Source organism: Vidua macroura, chromosome 2 (assembly GCF_024509145.1).
Source record: "Vidua macroura isolate BioBank_ID:100142 chromosome 2, ASM2450914v1, whole genome shotgun sequence".
NCBI lineage: Eukaryota > Metazoa > Chordata > Aves > Passeriformes > Viduidae > Vidua > Vidua macroura.
In genome coordinates this window covers 8,699,294-8,723,331 of record NC_071572.1, presented here as the reverse complement: position 1 = coordinate 8,723,331, position 24,038 = coordinate 8,699,294, and the positions used below count along the sequence as shown (strand labels likewise).

Here is a 24,038-nt window from a genome sequence, read left to right as displayed (position 1 = left end):
ATGGTAATTTCAAAATCACCCACACAATTTGTTTTGACTTTCAGGTAGTTTGATATAAATATACCCAGTGACTTTGTGGCTCCAAACTACAATTATTCAGGAAGCTGATTCTGCAGCTGTGGTGGATGCATCGGCCAAGACCCAAGGGTCTTTAATAACCAGGAACATACATGACTGCCTTTCCCAAGGAAGAAACAAAGGAGAAACCTTTATTTCTTGTGGAGCTGGAAGGAAAAGCAATACAATCTTGACACCCAGTTAATTTAAAGAAGCATTTTTCAAAATACCTCTTGACTGTGTGGATCTTGTAACTCTGCCACAAACGTGCCTTTGGACTTGTGCAAATAAATCATTGGAGAATTGATTGGGCAAAGTGGTCATTGCTGGAGTGACTGTGGAAGGATCATGTCGAAGCACTTGGAGATCATCAATTTGTCATTTTTGTTGGAACACGAAAGGGAAACAATATTGGGAGTATTGAAGAGAGATGAGTACTTGAAAAAAGTTGAAGATAAAAGAATCAGGTAACCCTTTTTATTATTTCTTTTGCATATATGGTTGGTAGATGTTTTTGTGGTACCCAGTGAAAGTTTTCTGTATGCCTCATACAATGATGAGTGCTGAGAAATGACACAGTTAATTGTAAGTTCAAGTGTGTTAAAAAGAAAATTGCTTGCTAGTATGGTTCTCAGTAAACAAAAATCATGCCCATTGCTTCAAGACAAAAGTATAAGAAAGATAACAAGTGCAAAAATATGTACCAGTGTTTTTTAAATTTCAGATTGTTTAGTCTGATTTGGCTGAATTTCCCCCTGTAAATGGAAAGTTTTAGTAAGGCTCTTCCTCTGAGAGAGGCTGCACAGAGCCTGCCTTCAGAGCTGACTGAGGGACAGAAGTTTGGAAGGTGTCAGAGAGACAGAAAGTTGGCATCTGCCTCTGTTCAGGACTTCCTACAGTATGGGACAAAGGCATGATGGTGTCCTTCTTTCTGTTGTGGGGCTTACAGAATAGAGAGGAAGGACACTTCATTTTTCAAATTACTTAGATTTATTAATAAATAAAATTTTAAATCTCAGGTATTTATCTCAAAAGTCACTGTTGGGAGAAGTAGAGTCTCAGAGTATTAATAGAGCCCATGTGTTCTTTTTCTACCCAGAAAAGTAAAAACCAAAGTCCAGAGAACAATGTGCGGAGGCAGGCTGAGTCAGCAGTTTTAGAAGGCTCAGTTTGAGTTAGTTCAGCTAAGTATCAGTTCTGGAAAGGTTCCTATGCTTTTCAAGGATAGTTTGGCTGCTTTATTTCACTTCCCCCCATTGCTCTTTTGAAGTTTCATACAGTGTTGGTTCTGAGAAAGAGGCTAGTGGGGAAGGATGCAGCACTGGGTGTTGGCGAGGTTGCTGAATATAACAAGTGACAGATGGAAAATTTCCAGCCTTTGCTGGTTTCTGTCCATGAATCCCAAGGCCAGGCTGCATTGTTCTTCCCTTTGATTTTCTAAAAACATTTTAGGCATTGTGCAAAAACATTTTAGACATTGCAAAGGTGTATGTTCTGCACCTTCAGAAGATTCTACTGTTTAAAATCATTATTTGAAAATTAATGGAAATTTAATAATTTGAAAATAAATGAAAATTTAATTAATTTCTATTATTTGGAAATCTATGCAGAGTTAGCCACAGGTTTTGAAAGCTTTTCTCCTTCAACTGAACCCAGTCTGAGTGCAATGCCCCTGTTGGTGTGCAACCCATTTACCTGGGGGAGCACAGTGGCTCATCTGAAAGGAGGGGTGAGAACTGGCTGCTTCTGCTGCTGCCAGGCTGGAAAGAAAGGTGTTTCTTTTAGGTGGTGTGGGCAAATTAATCATTTTGTCTCCTTAATGGTTTGTGAGATGAAAAAGAAAACAGATGGAGCACTGTTTGTTCCAGAGCATTCTGCTCTGTTTAGTAATAAAATAAAAATTTCAAATAAATTATTTTGGTTTCCTGAGGTGATGGCCTTGGAAATGTGTGATGTGCCAATAATCATCTGTCAAAGGCATCAGTATGGAGTGTATCAGATCACTGGATTCCTAAAGCCCCTGAAAGTTTTTTTCTGCTATTGTCATTTCCCAATCTCAAATGGAAATTTGAAACTCCTGAGGTTTTGTGGGGTTTTTTTGTTTTGCTTCATTTTGTAGCTTGAGGTTTCTTTTGTTGCTGTTTTTTTTTTTTTTTTTTTTGGTTTTGTTCTTTGTTTTTTTTTTTAATGTCTTAACCCCCCAAATTTTCTGCTTCTTATGGCATTGCTGGAATTCACTCTGCCAAATCTGCTGAGTCTGGAATTTGCAGAATCCCTAGAGGGAACAGTTCAGCACAGTTCAGTGAAGTGGCAGGTGGTATTGGCTTATCAGTATTTTGGTAAAAAAAATACTCTAAGAAAATACTCAAAACCAAGCTAATCTGAAATAAAATGCTAATTAGAATAACTAATGATGCAATGTGGTGCTAATGCATACTTCTAGCACCTGTGTATGAACCAATGGGCTTTGTATTTATTTTCACTACACCATACTTTGTCTGATAACAGTGGAATGTGGTCTATAAAAGATTTCCAGAATATAAAAACTATAAAGAATTAGACAGTTAACTGCTTCCTATGAGACTTTTTAATTTTTTTTTTCTCAGTACAACTTGGCAAGAATCTATAATCATGGCTTATAAGCACACTTCAGGGGAACATTTGTTCTCTTTAAAATTCCATTTGGTACAATCTGTTATATACTTTTTGAAATACTTTGTTGAAGAGCAAGTCCTTTTTTATTTATTTTCAAGGCATTTTCCACTCTGGGAAGATGCTTACTTGTACATTGTACTGAGGAATTCTTATTATCCTGTTCCACTCTTTCTGAATCTATCTTGATAATTGTTTTTTTTTTTTTCTCCTCCTATTAGTTTTTAAAAGCCTTTGTAACTTAAAAATACCTTTCTATTCATTGTGAAAGCAATGGTAAATGTGGGAGGATGTTCTAATAGTGAAATTGTTAAGCGTTGTTTTTACTATGGCTGCTCATACTCGTTTTCTGGAGAGCAGGTGGCTCTTCTGGTGGTTTTGTTTGATGCACAATTATTTCACCCACATGAGAGAGAAACACAGACGTCATCAAGTTCTTTTTCTGAGTTCTAATTTTGATAATACAAATAACCTCCTTAATAAAAATTATGATTTATATTCTTAACCCTAAGTGTGCATCTTGCATGACTGGATGTTTTCTTTGAATATTGATTTGAAGCTGTTAATAGATTAGTTGTACAAAAAACCTGCAGTGCTCTAAACATTGCTTTATAATGTTTTTGATGTCAGTTGAATTACCATCATTTTTTTTTAAATTGCTAAGGTTATTTGAATAAAATCAGTAATTTTTACCTTAACTATTTTCTTAGGGTTTAAATTACAAAGTTCCTTTCCATTCTATATGGAGCACAGCTACGAATGCTATGCTTGTAGAGGAGGTAGAGTAATAATTGCTGTGCTGAGAAAATTGCAGTTTTGTCCAAAAAAAAGGTTTTAATGGGTTGTTGTTTGAACCCCTCTGTCAGCATTTAGGTTGCCAGAGGTTGTGTAATAATTGCACCAGTCCCAGATCTGTATTGACAGGGAAAGTTAGCATTCCTGTCTTTTCATCTGACTAAAATGACATCTTCTTATCAGTCCAAAGAGATCCATGGAAACCATTTATGGTATTAACTTCATTATAATACAGGAGAAATTGTTAGCGTGGATACCACCATGTGGTAGCTACAGGCAAGTACTTTAGAAAAGCAGAAGTTTGAGGACTGGGAATGGGAAGTGATTTATCTGCTGAGTATACATTTGGACTTGTTTATAAGCACAGAATGGTAGCAGGATAACATATGTAATATGGTGCATGGTCTGTGTTCCTGTAAAACTGCTTATAAATATTTGAAGGAGAGAGGCCTCATGTTAAAGCACATTGGCCATCTGTACCTGGAAGCTGCAAAGTTCCTGTCTGGCAGCCCTGTCATTTGTGAGGTGTATTTAACACAGTTTAACACATTGCTATTTTTGAATCAGAGACTTTTCCATCAAGGGGAGTTACTATTGCCAGTGCTCTAAGGGCAGAGGTGCCTGTTTTGCTGTCCTGTGTTCTTTGAAAACCATGATCCTGCAGTGGTGAAAGACTTTCTCATGATGATTAATTTTCATGTGCTGGGAGAATCTGTTTTAGTGAGGACTAGCAAGAAACCAACAGGGGATCTGTGGGGTTTTTGGTTTTTTTTTTTTTTTTTTGGGGGGGGGGGGGGGGGGGTTTGGTCTTGTGGGGTGTTTGTTTGTTTGTTTCTGTTTTGTTTGTTAGTGTTTTTTCCCAATCTTTCTTTCCAATCTTTCCAATCAGTAGCCATTTTTATTTGACAGGACAAGTAAGTTACCCAGAAAAAGTTTCATCCATGGAAGTCTGCCATCATTATGATTGCCAGTATAATTTCAGTTCCCATGCCTCCTTCCCTTCTTTTCACTGGGCTCTGTTCTATCACTCCTCATTTCAGACCTCTTTTTCTTTGCATATTCATTCTTTGCTTGTTTTCTTGTGTTGTCATCAATGTGCCTCCCTACTTGGGTGCTCTTAACACAGTTTTTATCATGTTAATCTGTTACTTAAACAAAATTTGAACACCTGTGCTTATTAAGTAAATATAAAAAATACTTCAGGTACTCGTATTTTACAATCCAAGGAGACTTCAATGGAAGTTGGTAATAGCCCAGTTCTTTTTGTGAACTTTCAGCAATATTTACTGCATACTGTGCTGGACAGTGAAGGGAATCTGAATTTGGAGAAAGTACTGAGAATCAGTCTGGAAAGAAAATTGCCTTTCTTCCTCATACTCAAGTATGTTGATGCCAGTTCCTGCACAGAAAAATTCTCTAGTACCTAAGTTAGCAGCTGCACACAGGATATTTCTATTCATCTGTGCAAAAGCAATTAATTTTTTTTCTCTGCCAAACTCTTTAATTATAATTGACTGAGGGAGGGAGAGGGTTGACCTTTTTATTTTTAATTCAATTTTTTATGACCCATTGAACTCTGGAAATTTAGAATGGCAAAATAAAATTAGGCATACTTGGATTCTGCTGCTCTACATCTTCAGCGGAATAAAGGTTTTGAAATGGGGAGAAAGAAGATCCAGGAAAAATTTGAAAATCAAACTCAGGAATTATGTATGCTATTACATTTAACAGTTTGTTTGATTTGGGCTTTTTTTAGAAATAAAGAAGAGATGAGGTAGAAAAAAATTCAAAATAAAACTTCCTAAAATCCTACTGAAATAGAAAAAAAAAACATCCAAACCAGTCAGTTTGGTATTAAAGGGAAAGTTATCTAACTTAAAGTAAGTGGATAATGCTTACAGAGTTAAAGGGAATTATGGCATTTTTTTAAGTGAATGGCTTGGGCACAGAATGTCTTTCCTCTTGCAGCAGTATAGCTATTTTACTTTTGAGGGATAAATATTCTCCAGGGCAAAGTTTACTTTTAATAAGAAATGGATCTGTTAAGACTTCTTATTGCTTCCTCTTTGCAGTGTTATAGGGGTTTGAGAATATTTCATCTCCTGAGGCTGCATTTGTGAAGGAACAAGGACCTTTGCCTCATTGCTTTCAGCATCCATAGGGAAGGACCTGACTTCTTTAGGGATTCCTGTGCCTCTGGCAACTGTGCCAACAGCTATGAATTCTGGAGTTGGTTTATTTTTGTTTGGTTTTTTTTGTTTTGTTTTGTTTTGTTTTGATTCCTGCTGTATTTTACATTGGCCTTTTAAGCCACCTTTGGAAAGGGTCAGGTTGAGACGTTCATTGTTACTTGGAGTCCTGATTACAACAGAGCACTTCTCCAAAGTGCTTAACATATTTTCTCAGACAGTAGAGGGATCTTAATATAAATCCATAGTTTAGGAAAATGGCTACATATTCTGTTATAGTTGGCAGAATCAAATTTATTTTTAATAGCTATCTTTCATCAAACAGCCATTGTAATAAAAGGTTTAGAAACTTCAATGGATGATAGGATTCTTTTTCTCAGAAGCCTATTAAATTGGCTTCTGCTGAGTTTTATTTTCCCTTTCATATTACTAGGAGAAGATTTATAAAGATTAATTCTTGTTTAATATTTGTGATTAAAAATATCTAACTCTGTCTTTAAATGTATTACTTTAAATTTATGGAGAGTGCAAATGTTAGACTGGCACAAGGAAATTGGGTGTTTATAATCCAACTGGTTCCTGCCCTGGGAAATAAATGTTAGTGGTAAGCCAGTGCAGCTACAGGCTGCACTTGTTATCCCTTTTCAGTACAGTGAAAGAGTGCAGCTCAGCTGTGCTTGGTTAGGGACTGTTATGATGATGGATTTTTTCAAATTACTCACCCACCTCCTCCTGCTTTTCCTGGCCCTTGAGACAGTCCATTTTTTATTTTCTTAAGATATGAATATATTTGTTGCAGTCAATCAGAAATTCAGCTCAATAAATAATATAGGGAATCTCAAATAAATGTTCATATCCAGTGCATCTGTCCATGCACTCTTTGCTTCTTTTTTTAATTTTTCTTTCTTATTTGTTTAATTGAGTGGACTAACTGTGGGTTGATTTATTTTCTCTCAGTTCCCTGGAAGTCATCAAAGACAATTTATATTCAAAAATAAGAAAACAATAATTAGGATTAGAATTAGAATTAGAATTAATTAGAATTAGAATTTCTCCTGTTAGCAGATCAGCTATTAGCTGATAAGAATTTTAGATTATGTTTCACATAAGTACTGGGAAATACTGTTGCAATTACCACTACTGAATAGTAGGAATAATGTCTTTTTAATGTCACAAGAACATTGATAAGTTTTTCAACATGTTGTTCTCTAAGCAAACTATTAAAAAAATGCTCTGATTATTGTTTTGGGCCTATAGACATTTCCCAATTTTAAATTGGAACTATTTAAAACAGATTTTGTATTGAATAGTACTTCTAACTAAGCACAAAAGGGCCTGAAAGTTGCAGTGAGGAGGGAGAAGGCTGGAGTGGAAGGAGTTCAGTGGAGGCTCTGTTTCACCATTAGACACCTGGATGCAGTGCACAGGACACAGTGATTATTGCCAAAAAGATGGCAACTTCCAATAACTGCGTGTCAGGTTCCTGAAATGCGTGGGTCAGGATTAATTTAATTTTTTTCAGTAAAAATAAGCCACTGGGAATAAATCTGTTATGAAAAAATATCCTTGGGTAAGGATCAGGTGCTTGGTTTGCTTGCAGATACTGAAGTGCCAAAAGAAACTGGAACTAAATTATTTGTGTCTCTTTAATTCTTTGGTATGAGATTGACCAAATCTTTGCAAACCTGAATAAAAAGTGAAAACACAGTTGTCTCTCAAAGACTGTCTGTTGAACATTCCTTGGTGGTTCTGCTGTATAAAAAGTCACAGTTTTGACAGGAGACCATGGAAAAAGTGAGATAGATAGAGAATGACCAGTGATCAGGTAAAGAAGTGGTGGTCCAGTTTGGCAATCAGATTAGATGAGATGAACAGGAGAACATTGTAATTGAGAAAATGGAGGCTAAGGGAGTACAAGAAGAGGTGTGGGCCTGCTGCTGGGTGGAATAGAGGACCCAGTGACAAAGCATGTGGAAAAGGCCAATGTGCACAACGTCTTCTTGGCCTCAGTCCTCACAGGTCAGACAGGTCTTCTGGAATTCCAGCTCCTGAGGTCATTGCAAAAGTCTAGGGCAAGGTGAATTTGAAGGAAATGCTGCAATACCTCTCACTGTGTGAAAGCACAATCAATCTTAACAAATTTCCCTAAGGTCATCTGGTACTCAAAGTGGCCATGTGGCAGAGCACTTTATCTCTGACAACTTCACATTGCTGGAGGGGTGACAGTAAATCATTAAACATTTGTGAATGTTGTTTGATGTTTAGTGAGATGTGAGTGACCATAAACTCAGTGGTAATTCAGGTCTTCACAAGCACCTAAAGGTGTATTTGTTATTCAGGCAGATAGATGTTGTGTCTCTTTTGAAAATGGTGTGGTCAAGAACATGCTGCTGGTGGGTTGCCTTTAGTCCTCAGTCCAGAAGAAGCAGATGAGTTTTGACATTTGGAAAGTAGATCCAAGGATGAGACTGGCAAAAATAGGGATTGTCTCCCTTCTCTGTGCAGAGTGGCAACACCCAGCACCACTGGCAATTTTCACAGCACAGCACAACACTGTTTGCATTTGGAGCTGACTCACAGAAGGAAATGGACACGTGCCTGGCACCAAAAGCATCTCTGCAGGAAGTGAAGAGATGTAAGATGCAATCAATGAACTGCAAGAACAGTTAGCAAAGTACCAAGAAAGCACGTGAAGCCTGGACAGACTTTTGAAAGCTCAGGAATGAGAGAAAGGCTGTTTGGATTGGATATGGGGAAGGGTCCAAAGCTGGATGAAGCACTCACTTCTGGATAGAGGCCAGCAGAGGAAAGCCCTTGACTGGGATTTGCAGTTGCTGCCTGGAGGGATTGGACATGCCCTTTTCTAGAGCTGTCAGAGGCTGAGCAGCCACAGGTCAGGTGGCTGCAGAGCAGCTGCTGTTCATGGGATCCCAGTGGGAAGCAAAATGCTGGCCAATCTTTTAGCAAGGCAGTGCATCCACAAATAACCTAATTCTGTCAGAGCTGACTCCCTGGTGGCCCAAGCAATGTTCCTGGCCTCCTTTACTGGGCTGCAACCTGCAATCTTTCATTGATTTTATTTTCCATGTGGTTTTCTTCTGGCACAATTTTTCTGATCTTTAGGTGAAGGTGGCAGCAGGTTTTTAAATCCTCCCGTTAGGCATCTGTGTGTGTACAGAGATAGTGATTTCAGTGAGCTGGAGTGCTTCATGATTGAGGGACTTTGGGGGCTCCTGGCTGATGATGGGCATGAAAGATAGCACAGGGAATGGTGGGGTAATGGGGAGACAGCAACACCCACGCATGTAAAACTGAAAGAATTTAGCAGCCACTGAGCTTAGTTCCATCTCACAGTTGTTTTCTTAAGGATCCAGCTCATTGGCCATTGAAACTGCAGACTTCAAAATTTAGTCTCAAACACAAAAATTTTTATTCTGTAGAGTCAGCAGAGTCAGTCTGTAGAGTCAGCTCTGTAGAACTGGTAAGATCTGGAAGTCACACTATTTAAACAGGCATTCGCCTTTTTTACTTTGATTGTGGCATCACAGCATAACACCACTTCCTATTTAGATCTTTTGGTTTGGGCTCTTTTAAGAATAACTTTGAATAACTGGTACAGAATTGCATATATACTCCTACCTAACTCTGCACTGGCATATTATTAAATGGACACTAATTGCAGAAATTTTTCGCAATTAGCAATCGCAGCACTTTTCCTTCTGTGCATGCACTGGATAGTCTCAGTTCTGAGTTGCTGTCAACCTGGGCTCAGCATGACTTGAATTATTGATGGAGGACAAGCAAAGATGGTTTATCAGTTGTCCAGAACTGCTCAGCTCCCTGCATTTACTCATAGTGATCTACCAGATTTTCCTCTTGACTGCATGTCTGACAGCTGGGAAATAGATTTATTCTGTGTCCTCTGTGTCAAGAAATACAGCAAATGCAACCAAAAAAACCCCTGCAATTACTCACATCTGTATTTTTAGCATAAAATGTTAATCTGTTAATAAGTTCTTACAGATCATTGAGTTGAATCTCCAGATTAAAAGATTTAATTTTTTTACTTCTAGGAAACTGAAAAATGAGCTTCTGGAAGTGAGAAGGAAAGGCGGAAACCGCCACTCTCAACAGGACAACAGCAGGGTCTGTGTTCGCTGCCAGAAGAGCCTGGGTTTCATTTTTGACAGGGGAGACCTGTGCCAGAGCTGCAAACTGCGGGTGTGCAGCACGTGCCGTGTGCTGGGAGCTGAGGGGCACTGGAAGTGCTCGGTGTGTGCCAAGATTGCGTAAGTTGGGCAGTTTTTATAACCACGTGTGGAGGTTCCAGCCCTGGCAGTGATTTTGTGCTACCATTGTACATCCCCTTACAGAGAATGCACAAGGGGAGAGGCTGATCTGGGGGTTTTATTTGCTGCAATATCTCTTTTCCCAATTCCATGCCAGTTTTAACTAGCTTGTTTTCCAAAGACTTGGAAGAATAATTCACTTGATTAGTTTGGTAATGTGGGATTTTTTTTTTTTTGCTTGATTTGGTAAGATAACCATGAAGGACAGGAGAAATGTGTTGGGCAACAAAACTCAGTTATGTATCCTGATGTAAGGACTGGATAATGTAAGAAAGAGACGTGATAAAAAAAGAATTGGAGGGATTTTTTTTTGACAGGCCTTCGAACTAATGGGATCAGGAAGGGAAGGCTTTCTGTAAAGTGTTTCAGGAAGTGAACCCAAATCACTAGTTCTGTCAAGATTTTGGCCACTTAGACAGTCAGTGAAAAATTACCACAGTAGGGCATGGAGTTTAGGGTTTGTGTCTTCAAACTTTAGCTTTAGAAGGTTGCATCCATTGTTAAGTAGGAGCCTTAACCCCCTCTGCATCCAGTGGGGCACATCCAAAGGAGAGTGACTCAGCTCTTAAAACAAAAAATGTTTACGTGTTTGATTTGTGAAATGATTTTAAATTGGTAGAGGCCTGGCTGAGGTCCTTGTACTTTGCCTCAGGCAGTTCCTGAGATAATGTCAGTGCTGTGCCTTTCAGAAGTGATGGGGTGCAAGTGAGGTGACAGCATGGAGGACAGCAAACACAATGCTGTGTTCATTTAAAAATGAAGAAAAGAAAAAGGGATCTGTTGAACCTGCCACATTACCTCTAATTTCTCTAAAAACACTGAAACAAACGGTAGCTGTGTTGTTTGAAAGCTGAGACAAGGTGACAGGATGAGGAGTAAGAGCTGGCTCAAGAACAAATAATGTCAAAATCAATTTAATTTCCACCTTTGATAGGCGACAGAGGAAGATTGGTTGCTGTCTTATAACTTGACTGAAGTTAACCTTTTGATACTCTCTCTTGTTCCTTTCTAATAGGCTGACAAATTAGGGTAGCTGTGCCCTGGAATAAATTCTGCCAGTGTGACTGCAGACCTGCCTGGAAAATTGTAAAGCTCTGTTCTCAGCATAGTTATGGACATTTCACTGTCAAAAAACTAAAGAAAACAAACCCCAAAAAACCCCAAACAAACAAAAATAACCTCAAAAAAAGTGCCACACATACAAACCAAAAAACCTTTTTAAAAACCCCAGTGATATAGAGCAGAATATTTCCTGGCTTATTACTGTTAAATATTTTAGTTAAGGACCTTGATGCAGCAGATGAATTTGCCAGTTACACCTGCAGGAGACATAAAACTGAGAGGTGCTCCAGGCATGCTCAAGGACAAGACTGGGTTTCAAAGTGATGCTTAGAATTTAGAGAAGTGGTTTGAAGGTAAAACAAGTGATGGCTCCCTATGGGCACTTGGAAGTGCTGCATTAGGGAAAAAAATGCAGCTGCAGAAACATAAAATGAGAATAACAACAACTTCTGCAGCTGTTCCTTAGGAAAGGATCTGGGTATTGTACTGGATAAAAGCTGAACATGAATCAACAGAATTTTCCACTGCAAAAAAATTGAGCATCACACAATGATGCACAAGCCAAATTATGGCCTGTAAAATACATGATAAGATCCTATTTTATGTAGAGTACCTTGATTCTTTGTATCAGAATTCATATTGGCCACCTGGAGAAAGTTCAGCAGAAAGTAATGAGACTTAGCACACAGGATGTCCAGAGCAATAGAAGGAGTCACAAGTGTTCAGCCTAGGCAAGAGAAGACTGAAAATACCCGAGTTTTAAATCTACAGAATGCGGCTTACAGCTTGTTCTAAGACGCCTCTTTGGGTAAGAAAAGTAATGTGATACTTAAATTGCAGTGAAAAGATGTAATTTAGATGGCATGAACATTGACATAACTTGGAAGGGTTGCAGAATGTTGTTTTACAACAGGTTGGATAAACCTCCCTTGGGGTGATGACATCACCAAAGATGGTCCTGTTCTGGGGCTGAGAGATGAGTGAGGCCATTTCTCAAAACCTGTGTGACCTCTGCTTCTGCTGATTGTGCTGCAGTTCTGTGTTCCAAGCAGTGGTCTTAGCAACCACCTTGACAATTAATTCTGGCTGAAGCCTGCCTTTAGGTTGTTACAAACCATGGTGTAATTTGCTTGCAAATTTTCAAGTGCTTTTCAAGTGCTTTTGTCCATGTTGAGAATCTTCATTAAATTGAAAGTTCTCTCTCCCCTTTATTTTTGTTCATATGCAGTGTTTCTGCAAGACTTCATGACAGCTAATGATATGTAAAATGTCTTTTACATTGCTGGGAGTACACAGAGAGATAATCTTCTGTGTGGGCAGTGTGGAGATGGAAGTTTGGGAAAGGCATTTCAGTTACATCATTGTGCATAGTTCTCATTTAAATTATTTCAGTTCTGCTTTTCTACCAAGTGAGAAATGCAGGGGGAATCAGGATTTTTAGGCTTTTTTAATTACTTTTGACGGAGGAGCTGATTAATTTAATAGGGCCTTTGACAAGAAGAAAAGGCAGAAGGAAAGGAAGAGAAAATAATACACTGTTAAGAGACATTTATGCTTTATAAGTAGCAAACAAAAGGCAGGAAGAGGAGAAAAATCTTTTAGCTCTGTAGCATTGACCTGCATGCAGTGTTTGTGTCTGTCAAATTGGACTGTTTTACCATGTTTTCCAAAGAGTGTTGGAAAACTATTATATTTGTCCCTCTCTGTTGTCCCTTTTTCAGCAGCCTTGATTATGTTGATATCTGTACAGACTCTAGCCCCTGCTGAGCTGATCCATTAGCAGAGCCTGGTTAAACTGTTGTTGTGATGTGATGTCTGTTGTCATACAGACTATGAGACCCTTAAAAGTCAGGGAGAAGTGTTTATGGCCTTTGTGAACCCTTAACAATTTTGGTGCTGTACTGGTTCATGCCTGTGCTCCCCAAACTCTGCTCAAGAATGTCCTTTAAGTGCTATTTAAGGTTATAGCAGTAGCTCGTACAAGCCTTCTTCATAGTCATGAATTACACCTGCAGGAATGTGTCCAGAAGTTTTTCAGAACTGTTGGAAAACCTAATTAGCACATTTGGTGTCAGAAAGAAGGTCTGGTACTGGGTGGGAAGTGTGTTCATTCAAAGAGACAACTACAGCACAAATTACTGCAGAAATACCTTGAATGACACAGATAATCCAAAATGGTTGCAGAAACAAATAACTGATGTCAATAAAAAGAATGTAGGTAATATCAGCCACCTTCTGCCTGTTGCTTCATTTAATACATTTTGACATTAATTTCCTTATGAGCTTTTTGAATCCTGCGTGTCCAGTCCTAACACTGGAGTTTGGGATGCTTTCAGTACAGTGAAAGGACATTTTCTCATGTGGCCTGGGATAAAATGTTGTTATTGCTTTAAGAGTTATGGTGGATTTATGACCAGCTACCAAAAAAAAAAAAAAAAACCAAGGGTGGCAAACTGCAAGCACTCTCACTTTGATTTAAAGAACAGTCATTTCAAGGTGCTGATTTTATGAGTATGTGTTAAAACTTAATATTATTATCTGAACAAATTAAAAAGCCCTAAGCACAACATAGTAACATGATGGTGGCTGTAGGGGTGAGATACCAGTTCATTTAATAATACAGTCTCTTTGTTCATCTGTCAGTCAGAACATCATCTGGCAGCAAGAGAATCTGACTTCTATACAATAATACTTAGAGCATTTCATCTGCCATTTCTCCAGAGACAGACTTGCCTGAAAAACAGCTTATGGAGATGGAGAAGCTTGTTACAATACAATAATTACATTCTAAAAAGCTCTCAAAAAAGAAGATTTAGTGAATTTGAGGAAAGACATTTGAATGTGAATAGTGGCAGAGGTTCATCAGTATTTTTAAGTATAACAAACAGGTTTATATGCAAGTTGTCTTACAGTTTAGAGTTACTGTCAAAGGAGATCTCTCTTGAATGTCCATAAAGAGGAAATTATTTAGTTGGATTTTGCCCTTATGGGTGTTATTACCTGGGAAAATATAAAGTCACAAGACAAAGCATTTACAGAAGCATTACAAGAAGGATTAGAGCTAAGTGTTTAGCCAAACTCTTAGTTCTTCAGCCAAGGTCAGAGAACAAGACAGTCCTTATCCATGTGATTTTGTTTGATAGTTGTGTTGTTGCACTAATTAATGAGGTAAATCAAGCCTGTATGTAGTGATGCTCTTGAAAGAGGAAGATTTCTGCTCCATTCCCTCCATACAAGGAACTGAGGTCATCAGGAGCTTTCAAACATGGGTGTTAAAAGAGAAACTTTCCATTAAAGTCTCTTTTTCCCCCCTGTATTTTCTTAAATTATGATCACTTTGTGTTTTAAATTTGGCAGACAAAATTATCAATAGATTGAGGGAAATAAAGTTCTTCCAGCTGTCTTCTGAAAGTCTTATTTCACACCTTGATACTGTCTGTACTTCTCATTGCAAGTGTGTCTAGGTATCTGAGAGCACTGCCTTTATATATCAAATGTCTAGTTAGCCCAAGTTATTACAGCAGAACAAAGCAGTAATGGAAAATTTATCTTAATCTCTGAAATAATTGTGCTGTCTTAACATGTCATGAAAATTCACTGGAATCTCTTAGTAACATTTATTCCCATTAGGAGCCTAAAAATAGAGGTATTTCCAATTTTTTAGCATGCAAATTCTTTTCAAATTTCTTTTAATTTTAGTAACTTCTAGGCAAATTTGCTTTCTTTTGACAGGGTCAAAAATTCTGTTTAATAGCCTCACAGCATAATAAAACTTAGAGTGGAATTAATTTATGTTGTAGAAAATACTCTGTGAAATCAAATACATACAAAGATGATGGTATGTGAGGGTATATGATAAGGGCTTTGCTGTCTTCCAACATGGACTACATTTTATCCAGCCTTTGGTTTTGCCTTTTTTCCCACATTTTCTTCCTGAGGAGGAAGTAAAATAACTTGAGGAATAGGGGATGGAAAGGAGGATAGGCTGAATCTCTTGCATCTACTGTGGATGTGAGTTAGACAAGATGATCAAATGGAGATGAAACTGTTTTACCAATGTGGGGGTTTTCCCTAAAAAAAGAATTGAAAGTAACAATTGGGACTTTCCATCTGAAATTGATTTTTTTTTTATTAACTGGGACATTTAACCATGAAGTGCCTTGCAAAAATGAGAGTGGAAAATCTGAGTTTTTGAGGGGCAGGCCATAGGTTATGTTCTGTTTCTAAACTGAGCAGAGTGTCATTAATTTGTTTAGTGGGAGATCACAGAGGGGGAAGAAGCACGGAACCGTAACCTGCTCCCTCTCCCATGATGATGTGAGTTGGTGGATTAGTAATTAATGTAGAAGGACTTTAGCAGATACCTAAAGGATTTGGTACTCAACTCAACTGCCTGAATGTTAGTTTTCCTAGCTGTTCTGAGTGTAGGAAAGAGCAATCATGCAAAAATTACTGTTATTACAATTTGCAGCAGTTTTCCTTTTTTCTAAAGCTACTGACTTCAGCATCGGTTGAACACCTTGGAAGACCAGTCTAAATCCTGTTTTAGCAGAAATTATGCATGTTGTTTAGATCATGAGCTACACCTAACCAAAAAAGTAAAGAAAACACATGCACATAGCATGATCTGCAGTCAGCATGGACCTTGGGCCCATTTTGCAAACAACAAAGGCAAACCTGCAAGCACTGATTCAATGTGCTATTGAGTAAAACCTTTGTTTCTTTTCACCTGAAACAGTTCTTTAGACAGAAAGGGTTCATTTTATCCTGTATCTGAAATAGTGCATCTTTTTTCTGTCTCAGTAGGAGAGAGACTCCCCTTGTCATAATTGCATGAATATAACATTATTATTATTATTATAAGATTGTTTAGCTCTTGCTCTTCATTTTTTTTTTATTCAGAATGTCAAATGCAATTATTAAATTCAAACTTCAAGTCAGAGACTTAGGCAATCATTTGATCTGAAGTAATTTCTATTTATGTGTAGAACAAAAATTCTTTTAATAGGTACTCCTGACATGTGTGAGTGATAAAGATAACATGAACATGAAGTCTTTGCATACATGGAAAATACATCCAATACTAGTGCACTAGAAATTCAAATCTGCAAAGCATGGGGATTTTCCCTTTATTTCATTAGAAAGTGCTGTTTTTGTGGAAATGATCTGTTGGGTAAGGACATTTTTGCAAAAAAAAAAAAAAAAAATAGGTCTGCCAGCTGAATTCAGGATCTCAAGACAGACAGTAACACTGATGGAAATAAGGATGAAGGTCTGAAGTGAGGGTTGAGGCCTCTTGTTTCATGCAGCACTCACAAGGGCTGGATGGCTTTTTCCCTTTCACTGTGGATAAACAGGGCTGGCCAGAGGGGTGAAGCACCTGACTGAAGCAAGGCAGCTCTCACTCTCTTTGCCATGTTTTGTGCCTCAGTTGAGGGAGTTGTCTGTGTTTTGCCTCAGACCTCATTCATCTGGTGAAGCCAGAGCAAAATGGGTGTGAGCCTGTTCAGAGTATCCCTGTCAAGGAGTTGGCACCTCATTGAAAAGGTGGATCTTAACAACATCAGTCTAATGAAGAAGGTGGGCAGTTCAGTTTGGGGCCATTACCTGAATGGGCACACGTTCAGCTCTGCCACTGTAGTGACTGTCACACTCCTTTGCCTGCTCAGGCCTGAAAAAGGGATTTGCACCCTCCTCTTTCCTTGGGGCCCAATTTGTGTTTGCCAGCAATGTCCAGGAACATCCTTGGCTAAGCAAGAGGTCACAAGCTGGGTAATTTGGGGCTGTTTGATAGTGGCAGGTTGCAGATTACAGAGAGAGTTATTAAGAGAAGTAGATTTCTTAGTTATCCTTTGCCAGAAGATAAAGGGATCAACCATTGTTGCCCAAATAAACGGATCTGTCCCTTCCCTGCAAAGCTTATGTTTTGAGGAAGATGAGTATTGGGTCAGTAGTTACACAGGGATGGCAAGAGGAAGAGAAAGTCCTGTACAATTCTCCTTCCTCACTTCCAGCCTGGTGCCAGCCTTTCCCATCTTGTAGGCTGCTTTACTGCCAGAGAGAGAAGCAGCAGAGGCTCTGGGATGGAGTGGGGACAGAGAGAGGGGGTCTGATGGTAGCTCTAAGGTCCCATACCACAATGGAATGGAGGAGAGGAGGGCCCTCCTGGAGGATCCTTCCTTGCACAGCCCAAAGTCCTCCATCTGCTCCCTTCGCTGTCTCCTTCCACAGCTGCCCCAACCATCCTTCCCTTGTCTGCAGCTCCTTTGGTCTCTCCAGCCCCCAGGACTCTCCCCGAGCTCTTGGTCCTGCTATTGTTGGGTCAAATCTCCACATCAGATCACAAATCTAGTGGACAGCAAAACAAGCAGACACTCTGGTCTCAGCCACCCTTCCACCCAGGCACCTGTGATGCAGGAGGCACCAGAGGTTTTCTCTCCCTCATCACTCTTCACATCTGGCCAGAAAATGTAGGGGATGGCTCTCCAGGGGCTCTGTGGCAAAGAGCTGCCCCTCCATGAGCCACAGCAACCCACCCAGGTGGGTGTCACTATCAGGGCTGTGTGTGGAAATAATTGCAGGGTTTGGTTGTAAAAGCCTGGAGCTTCGTGTGCAGCAGCCTCCAACTCTGCTGGAACCCAACTCTGCTGGGTGAAGGTCACAACTCCTTTAAGTTGTCAGAGCTTGGAGAAGGGTGAAGATGCTTCTCTGGATAAGGATGTGGGCAGTGTTCTGTCTGACCTTAATCAAGTTAAGCATTTCTGGTAAGATATCAGGGATGGGTGAAATCTCCATCCAAGGGGAAAGCAGCACTTTTGGAGTTTTATGGTCAAAGTTGTTAGTAACTGAGGAAAAAACCAAATTTACTATATAGATCATACTGCAGTGTGATATGTCATTCACATTGCAATGGAATTTGATGGTGTAGTGAAAAGTCTGGAGGGATTATGGTTTGATATAAAACATTAAACATGCCATAAGTCTTGGAATAAAATAACTGCACAGAGAAGTTCATGCTATAAGGGAATTGTGAAAATACACATTCAAAAAAACCCCATTTTTTACACCAGCCAGGCCAGGCATAGTTTGTAATGAAGTGGATCCTTTTCAGTGTTTGGAACCAACAGAAGTAATTTTAAAATTCCTGGTTGAGGCATAAAGATTTTATTTAATAGCTTTCATAATGACTGAGTGATCATGTTGATGAATTATGGAGGGCTTTTTCACTAGGAGTCTGCAACAACAAGATAAGGCAATAATCTATTTCCATGCTTGTGGACATGTATTTGGGATTTTGATTTTTCTAATTTCTTTTAGAGAGTCAGGAAAGATGCACGATTCATTAATAGGTTAGGACAAACTAATAATATTAGGTCTTTTCACCAGTGTCAGGATATTATTCTTAGTAACATTCTCTAAGTAATATTCTCTGTAATTTTTAGTATTTTCTCAAGTAAGACTGAATTCAGGCATGACTCAGAAATAACTTAATAGTGAAGATATTGATCAGTGCTCTAAATCCATCTGTAGTAATTTTCATGCCCAAGAGACTGGATGATTTCTTTTCCGGTAGAGGTTTGAAAGTTTTCTTATTGAACAGTAAGCAGGAACACGTCTGGAGCTAAATCAGATTTTAATGTTTGGGAGTTATTAGCTTGTTTATTAGTTTTTTATTAGAGTATTCATGATTAGTAGCTTTTTGCCATCAATTGTGTGTAGTGAGGCAGTAGAAATGGTGATGCTATGCCATAATGAAATGAATTCAGAAAAAGGCCAACAACTAGCATAAAAATATACCCAGCAAAAAAACCCAGCAACGCCGGTACAGGTTTTCTTAATCGCTAGTACAGGTAAAAGAATTTGAAACCAGAAAAAAACAGCTTTATCCAGAACAGCCGCAAATACAAATTTTCACTGCTCTGAACTGCTGACACACAGCTAATTCATAGCAACACTGCCATGTGAAGAAACTGCACATAGTGTCAGCATATAAAACTAGAAATGAAAATATGTATGGGCATGCAGCAACCTCTCAATAACCACACAGGGTCCATGAACTGCTGACTCCTCTGGCAGGAGCTTCGGTGGGGGATTTTCTCCCTCAGTCCAGTGTTGCTGTTTCTATGTCTCTTGTCATTTTGGAGATATTGGAAACTGTGACTCTGAGTAGTTCACAAAAGACTAACACAACAGAATCTTCTGTATATTTTACAGAAATCTTGTAAACGTGGTTGAAACTCTTTTTTGCTGAGCAAATTTCCATCTACTAAAAATTCCTTTCCATTCACAAAGGTGATATTTTTCTGCTAAATGTTCTATTATTCCAAGCTCTACAATCAATCTCTTTACACTTTATTTTGAATTGTGCAAATGTTGTCCAGAATTTGTGAGTGTGACAGTTGATTGATGAACTGCAGTAGCTTTAGTTGGCCAAGTTTGTTCATGTGTATGTGTCTCTGGCTTTTCTCATTTTTCTCGTACAGAGAGCTACGGATAGTGACAGGAGAATGGTTTTTTGAAGAGAGAGCAAAGCGCTTCAAACAATCAAATCTTGGAACTGATGTTGTCAGACAGTCCATCCTTCACAAATTCCCAGGTAGGGACCTAAAGAGGGAGTTTTTCTTATGCTTTATATGTTCAAAACCTTGTTTCCTGAATGTTTGGCTTGTATTTTATTCCTGACTGAAGTATTTAATCCTAATTCTTTATTTGTGGCTATACAGTGATTTATGAATGAGTAATATTCAGGAAATGTAAGGCCTATATGAAAGAAGTATCTCTGTGGAGATAGGGAGCTGCTGAAAAACTCACTGTACAAACAGGTGAACGGTGTTATTCAGCTGCAAAGCCCAGCAGAGACTCTGAAAGTTCATTCTCAGTTCCTGCCAGGAAATTTGGCTGTATGGAGAGATCTCAGCCCAGTCATTTTCTGCCTTTGGCTCTCTTATTTGTGACAGTGGTGTGTAAAAATCACTCACATTTTCTTTTTCAACTCTGAAGAAGAAAAGTAAATTTGAGCTCCTGTGCTGTCTGCTAGATCATGGGCTATATCCAGGCCATCTGGTATTCAGACTTTCCTTTTGCCCAGGTGTCTCAAACAAGCTGCACCTGCACTTTTAGGTACAGTAAATTGTCTGTCTGTCTTGGCCAAGCACAGCTCGGTGTGTGTGAGCTGCTCTGGTACCTTGCAGGGTACCACCGGACCACTGGTATGAGAAATTGGAGATTTTCCTGAATGCTGGTGGTTTGTACTCACTCTGAACTCAGAGGCTGTTAGGTAGTGTGTTTCAGATGTAGCATTTATGCCCAGTTTTATCCCCTAGCTTGTAAGGGGAGGGACTGGTTTACTGCCACGGGAAAAATACATGGTTCAAACTTGCTCCTTGCCAATATCACTGTGCTTCAGAAACTGTAAAACTGGCAAATGTATAAGTTCTTGATATTATGTCAGTGGTCAGATTGGGTGTTTCATTATTTGCTACTTGATAGATATATTGAAAATATATCTAAATATATTTAAGCCATTTTCCCCATACCTTGCTCCTAATTGAACAAACATTTTAATTATTAAAACATTCTTTCATTCAACGCAGAAGATACTGTACATTTCAAAATTTAATTTCAGGTCCTTTGGTTATTAAATATGGTCACTGATAAATCTGGAAGTGTAGTTCAAGACAAGAGCTAATAATGAGGAACATCTCAAGCTTAAGTTTTATTTTACTACGAAGATCCTCCAAGGTTTTTTTCATTATCTCTTTTTGGTTGTTTGACATGCTGTGTTATTTGTGCAGAAGTTCACTTTTTATTTTCTTTCTCCCTCCACTGCAGACACAGTTTCCAACACAGATGATGAAAGAACATTCAAAGATCAACCCCAAGAGAATGAAGAAAAAAAGCCAGATGTACCAGTCTGCTCCACAAATGGGCACAAATCTGTCTTTGGCAGACCTAGAAAGATTGGGTAAATCCTTTGGTTTTGTAGTTGTTGTTTTTTGATTTGGTTTCTGGGTTTTTGTTTTTTTTTGAAATCTGATCAATCTAAAAACAGCTGTATATGGTTGGATAGATTTTCTTTTGGATTTTTCCAGTCTTCCACATCAGCCTCAAGCTTCCGAGGATTAGAAACTGCCTTCATTTAAAGGCATATTTACTGTAATTGGATTGCTGTTTCCTGGGAAATGCAGCAGTAATTATCCTTCAGCTATAAAGGCAGCAGAAAAAAAGTCTATTTTACTTTTGGATTTTTCTTGTTTCTACTCAGAAGTAACAGAGTGTCCTAAAAGGCAGGCTTGCTGGAGAAGCAAATGCAAAAAAAAGTTTGTAGGACCTGTTTTTTTTCATGTCTAGTGGTCAGTTTGGCTCCCAAGACAAGTTTTCCTTGGAGCTTCCAGCTGTGCAAGTACAGCCTAAGAGTGTGTGTGTGACAGTGAATAAAGAGAGCTGCTGCTGCTCGTCTTGCAGGGTTTAATCCTAGTTTGCCTGTGGCCTTTGGGGGCCACAGGGGCATTCACTCTCAGGGGACACAGGCAGATGCATTGACTATGTGGTTACACAAGTGGTGTCTGGACCTAGCTTGATGCTGTTGGGTGACTGGGAAGAAAACCTGAATGGAAGTTCATATCACAGCTAGAGCCTCAGCGGTATTTGGAAAACTTTGTTTCTCTTGAAAGGAAGAACACATTTTTATCAGAGTCCTAAAGATAGGGCAGGTGGATGCTTTCCACGTTTTTTTACTTCTAAGGAGAGATGAGCACAGAATTACCTGCTCCAGCAACTCCAGAAATTAACACCAGTGATTTATCTCTCTTTAATATAGGGAAAAAGAGCATCAGAATTGCTCTGACCTCTCAAGCTATGATGAAGAAAGAACCAGCCTAAGGAATCCTCTGTAATAGATCTAGATTTTGCTCTGAGTCATGCTGAGTGGTAGCTACAGTAAGAGGGCATTAAAATTTACTTTTCTAATCCTCCTTCCATTTAAACCCTTTAAGCAAACCAGTTAGTCATATCCCCTTACAAGAAACAATTGTTTTTATAATTGTTATTTATCTTAGTGCTGCTGTTTCTGTTTGTGGACAGAAATGTTTTCAGTGGTGACATTCCCCATAACAGAAATTTAATCCTACAAAAATTTGGCTTGCTTTTCCTAGTATATTTGGTGGCCTCTTTTGGAAATATTTCATTATTGTTCCTCTTCCTTGCTTGCTTCTTCCTCCCTCAGGTTCTACATTCGTGTATCTCATGAGTGGATTTGTTTTAGCAAGGCTCTTTTGGGGCCAGCTGCTACTGACAGTGTAATGGGATATTTTTTCAGGCTGTTGCGGTTTGTAAGGTCATGAGGACCATTACTTTGAAAAATTTAATTTCATTCATTTCTGTCCCATTAGGCCATGTTTTGCAGGATAAGGGGGTGATGTTATGTTTTTTAGGAATGGCATGTTTAGGGCATTTGATGCATATAATTCTAGAAATATCTAAAGAGAAAATACATATAGAATAATTTTCTAGAGGAAAATACACACACTTAGTCAAAAATACTTTCCTAACTATAAACTCCCCCCCGCCGGAAAAAAAAAAAAGAATTTTCACAAAAGGCAGTTCTGGTTCTAAGCGTGAATAGAAGGGATGCTTTAGTGTTTTGGTGTCTTAAAATTAAGTTTGTATTAAATACAAGCATACATAAATACAAAATGTTTTTTCCCCCAGAAACCAGTTTCATAACCAGATTTGGTGCTCTGTTGACCTTTATATCCAGAGTTGTCCATGGATTAGATGAAATTACTGGACTGTGCACATCACAACTTTAAAAATCTTTTATTCCCTGTTTTCAACAGGAGGGTTATCAGGGCAGTTACCAAAGGAGAAATTCCATATGGAAAGGATGAAGGTGAAAGGAGCACAGGCTCAGAGGCTGAAAGCCCAGCTCTGCGTGGAGGCAAATCAGCTCCGTGCTCCGAGAGGTGAGCAGAGGCTGGGACAGCTCCTGCTGGGACGTGTGCCAGTGCCCTGGGCTGCTCTGTCTCTTTGGATGCTGTCTGAGAAACAGAGCTTATGTTCATAAAACAAACAAAAAACAGCAAAAAACACCTGACAAAGCAAAAAATTATCTCCACTCATCTTATCTTACTCTCCTCGTGTTCAGCTGGTGACCAGTGTCAGTACATTGTTTTTGTTCTCTGGCTTTTAATTGATGAGATGTGTCCATGTTACAGAACTGAGGCTCTTTGGTTTTCTTTACTAATGAAATGTTAATTGATTGTAATTTATGTTTTCTTCTTCAAAGGCTGTTTGCCTTTCTCTTTCCATGCCTGTTATCCCAGTTATTTTATTAATCTTCTGGGCTTAAGAGATCTCTGCTAGTGCCTCTGATGGCATTATAAAATTCCAAGAGCAACATTCCTGTCATGCCCTACCTTCAAAATGAAGCCAAAAAGCAGCTCACTGTTCCCTTGTTCAGTAGAACAGCCTACACTGGATCTAGACCCACATTCTTTTCACAGATGCACGCACCTAGAAATTTTACAATTTGGATTGACAAAATATTAACAATTTGCTATAAGTTCTAATAGCAATTTCCTGTCTCTAAACTAGTGTTTCCAAAGAGATATGCAGGAACAAAGGGTAGCAGGCACAAGGAATATCATGGAGTTTAGTAAGCACATAGATAAACCTTGTTCAAGCAAGAACTTGCTTCTCTTTGTTACCTACAATGCAAATCCCAATTTCTAGATGTTCTTCAGTATGCCTTAAGCTGATGGTGACAATCTGCTTGACTTCTTGTTGATAATTTGATTTCTTTTTCCCCCCACAGGGTGCTGCAGCACCTACCAGCCAATCCAGCTTTCAAGATAGCTGTGTTCTTTAATCCTTCCAGTTCACTATTTTTTTTCACCAAGCTTATTAGACCTTCTATATCTCACCAGACTCATAC

At 38.8% G+C, this 24,038-nt stretch overlaps 1 protein-coding gene across 1 annotated transcript in view; it reads left to right on the top strand.

Moving 5' to 3' along the window:
• The first annotated feature begins 405 nt into the window (after positions 1-405).
• Positions 406-24,038, top strand: part of SYTL5 (synaptotagmin like 5) — a 50,581-nt gene continuing 26,948 nt past the window's right edge. Inside the window, exons 1-5 of the mRNA XM_054001920.1 lie at positions 406-524; positions 9,767-9,982; positions 19,588-19,700; positions 20,936-21,068; positions 22,942-23,067. Coding sequence (XP_053857895.1) covers positions 406-524; positions 9,767-9,982; positions 19,588-19,700; positions 20,936-21,068; positions 22,942-23,067 — 707 coding nt within the window. The remainder of the gene's footprint in view (positions 525-9,766; positions 9,983-19,587; positions 19,701-20,935; positions 21,069-22,941; positions 23,068-24,038) is intronic.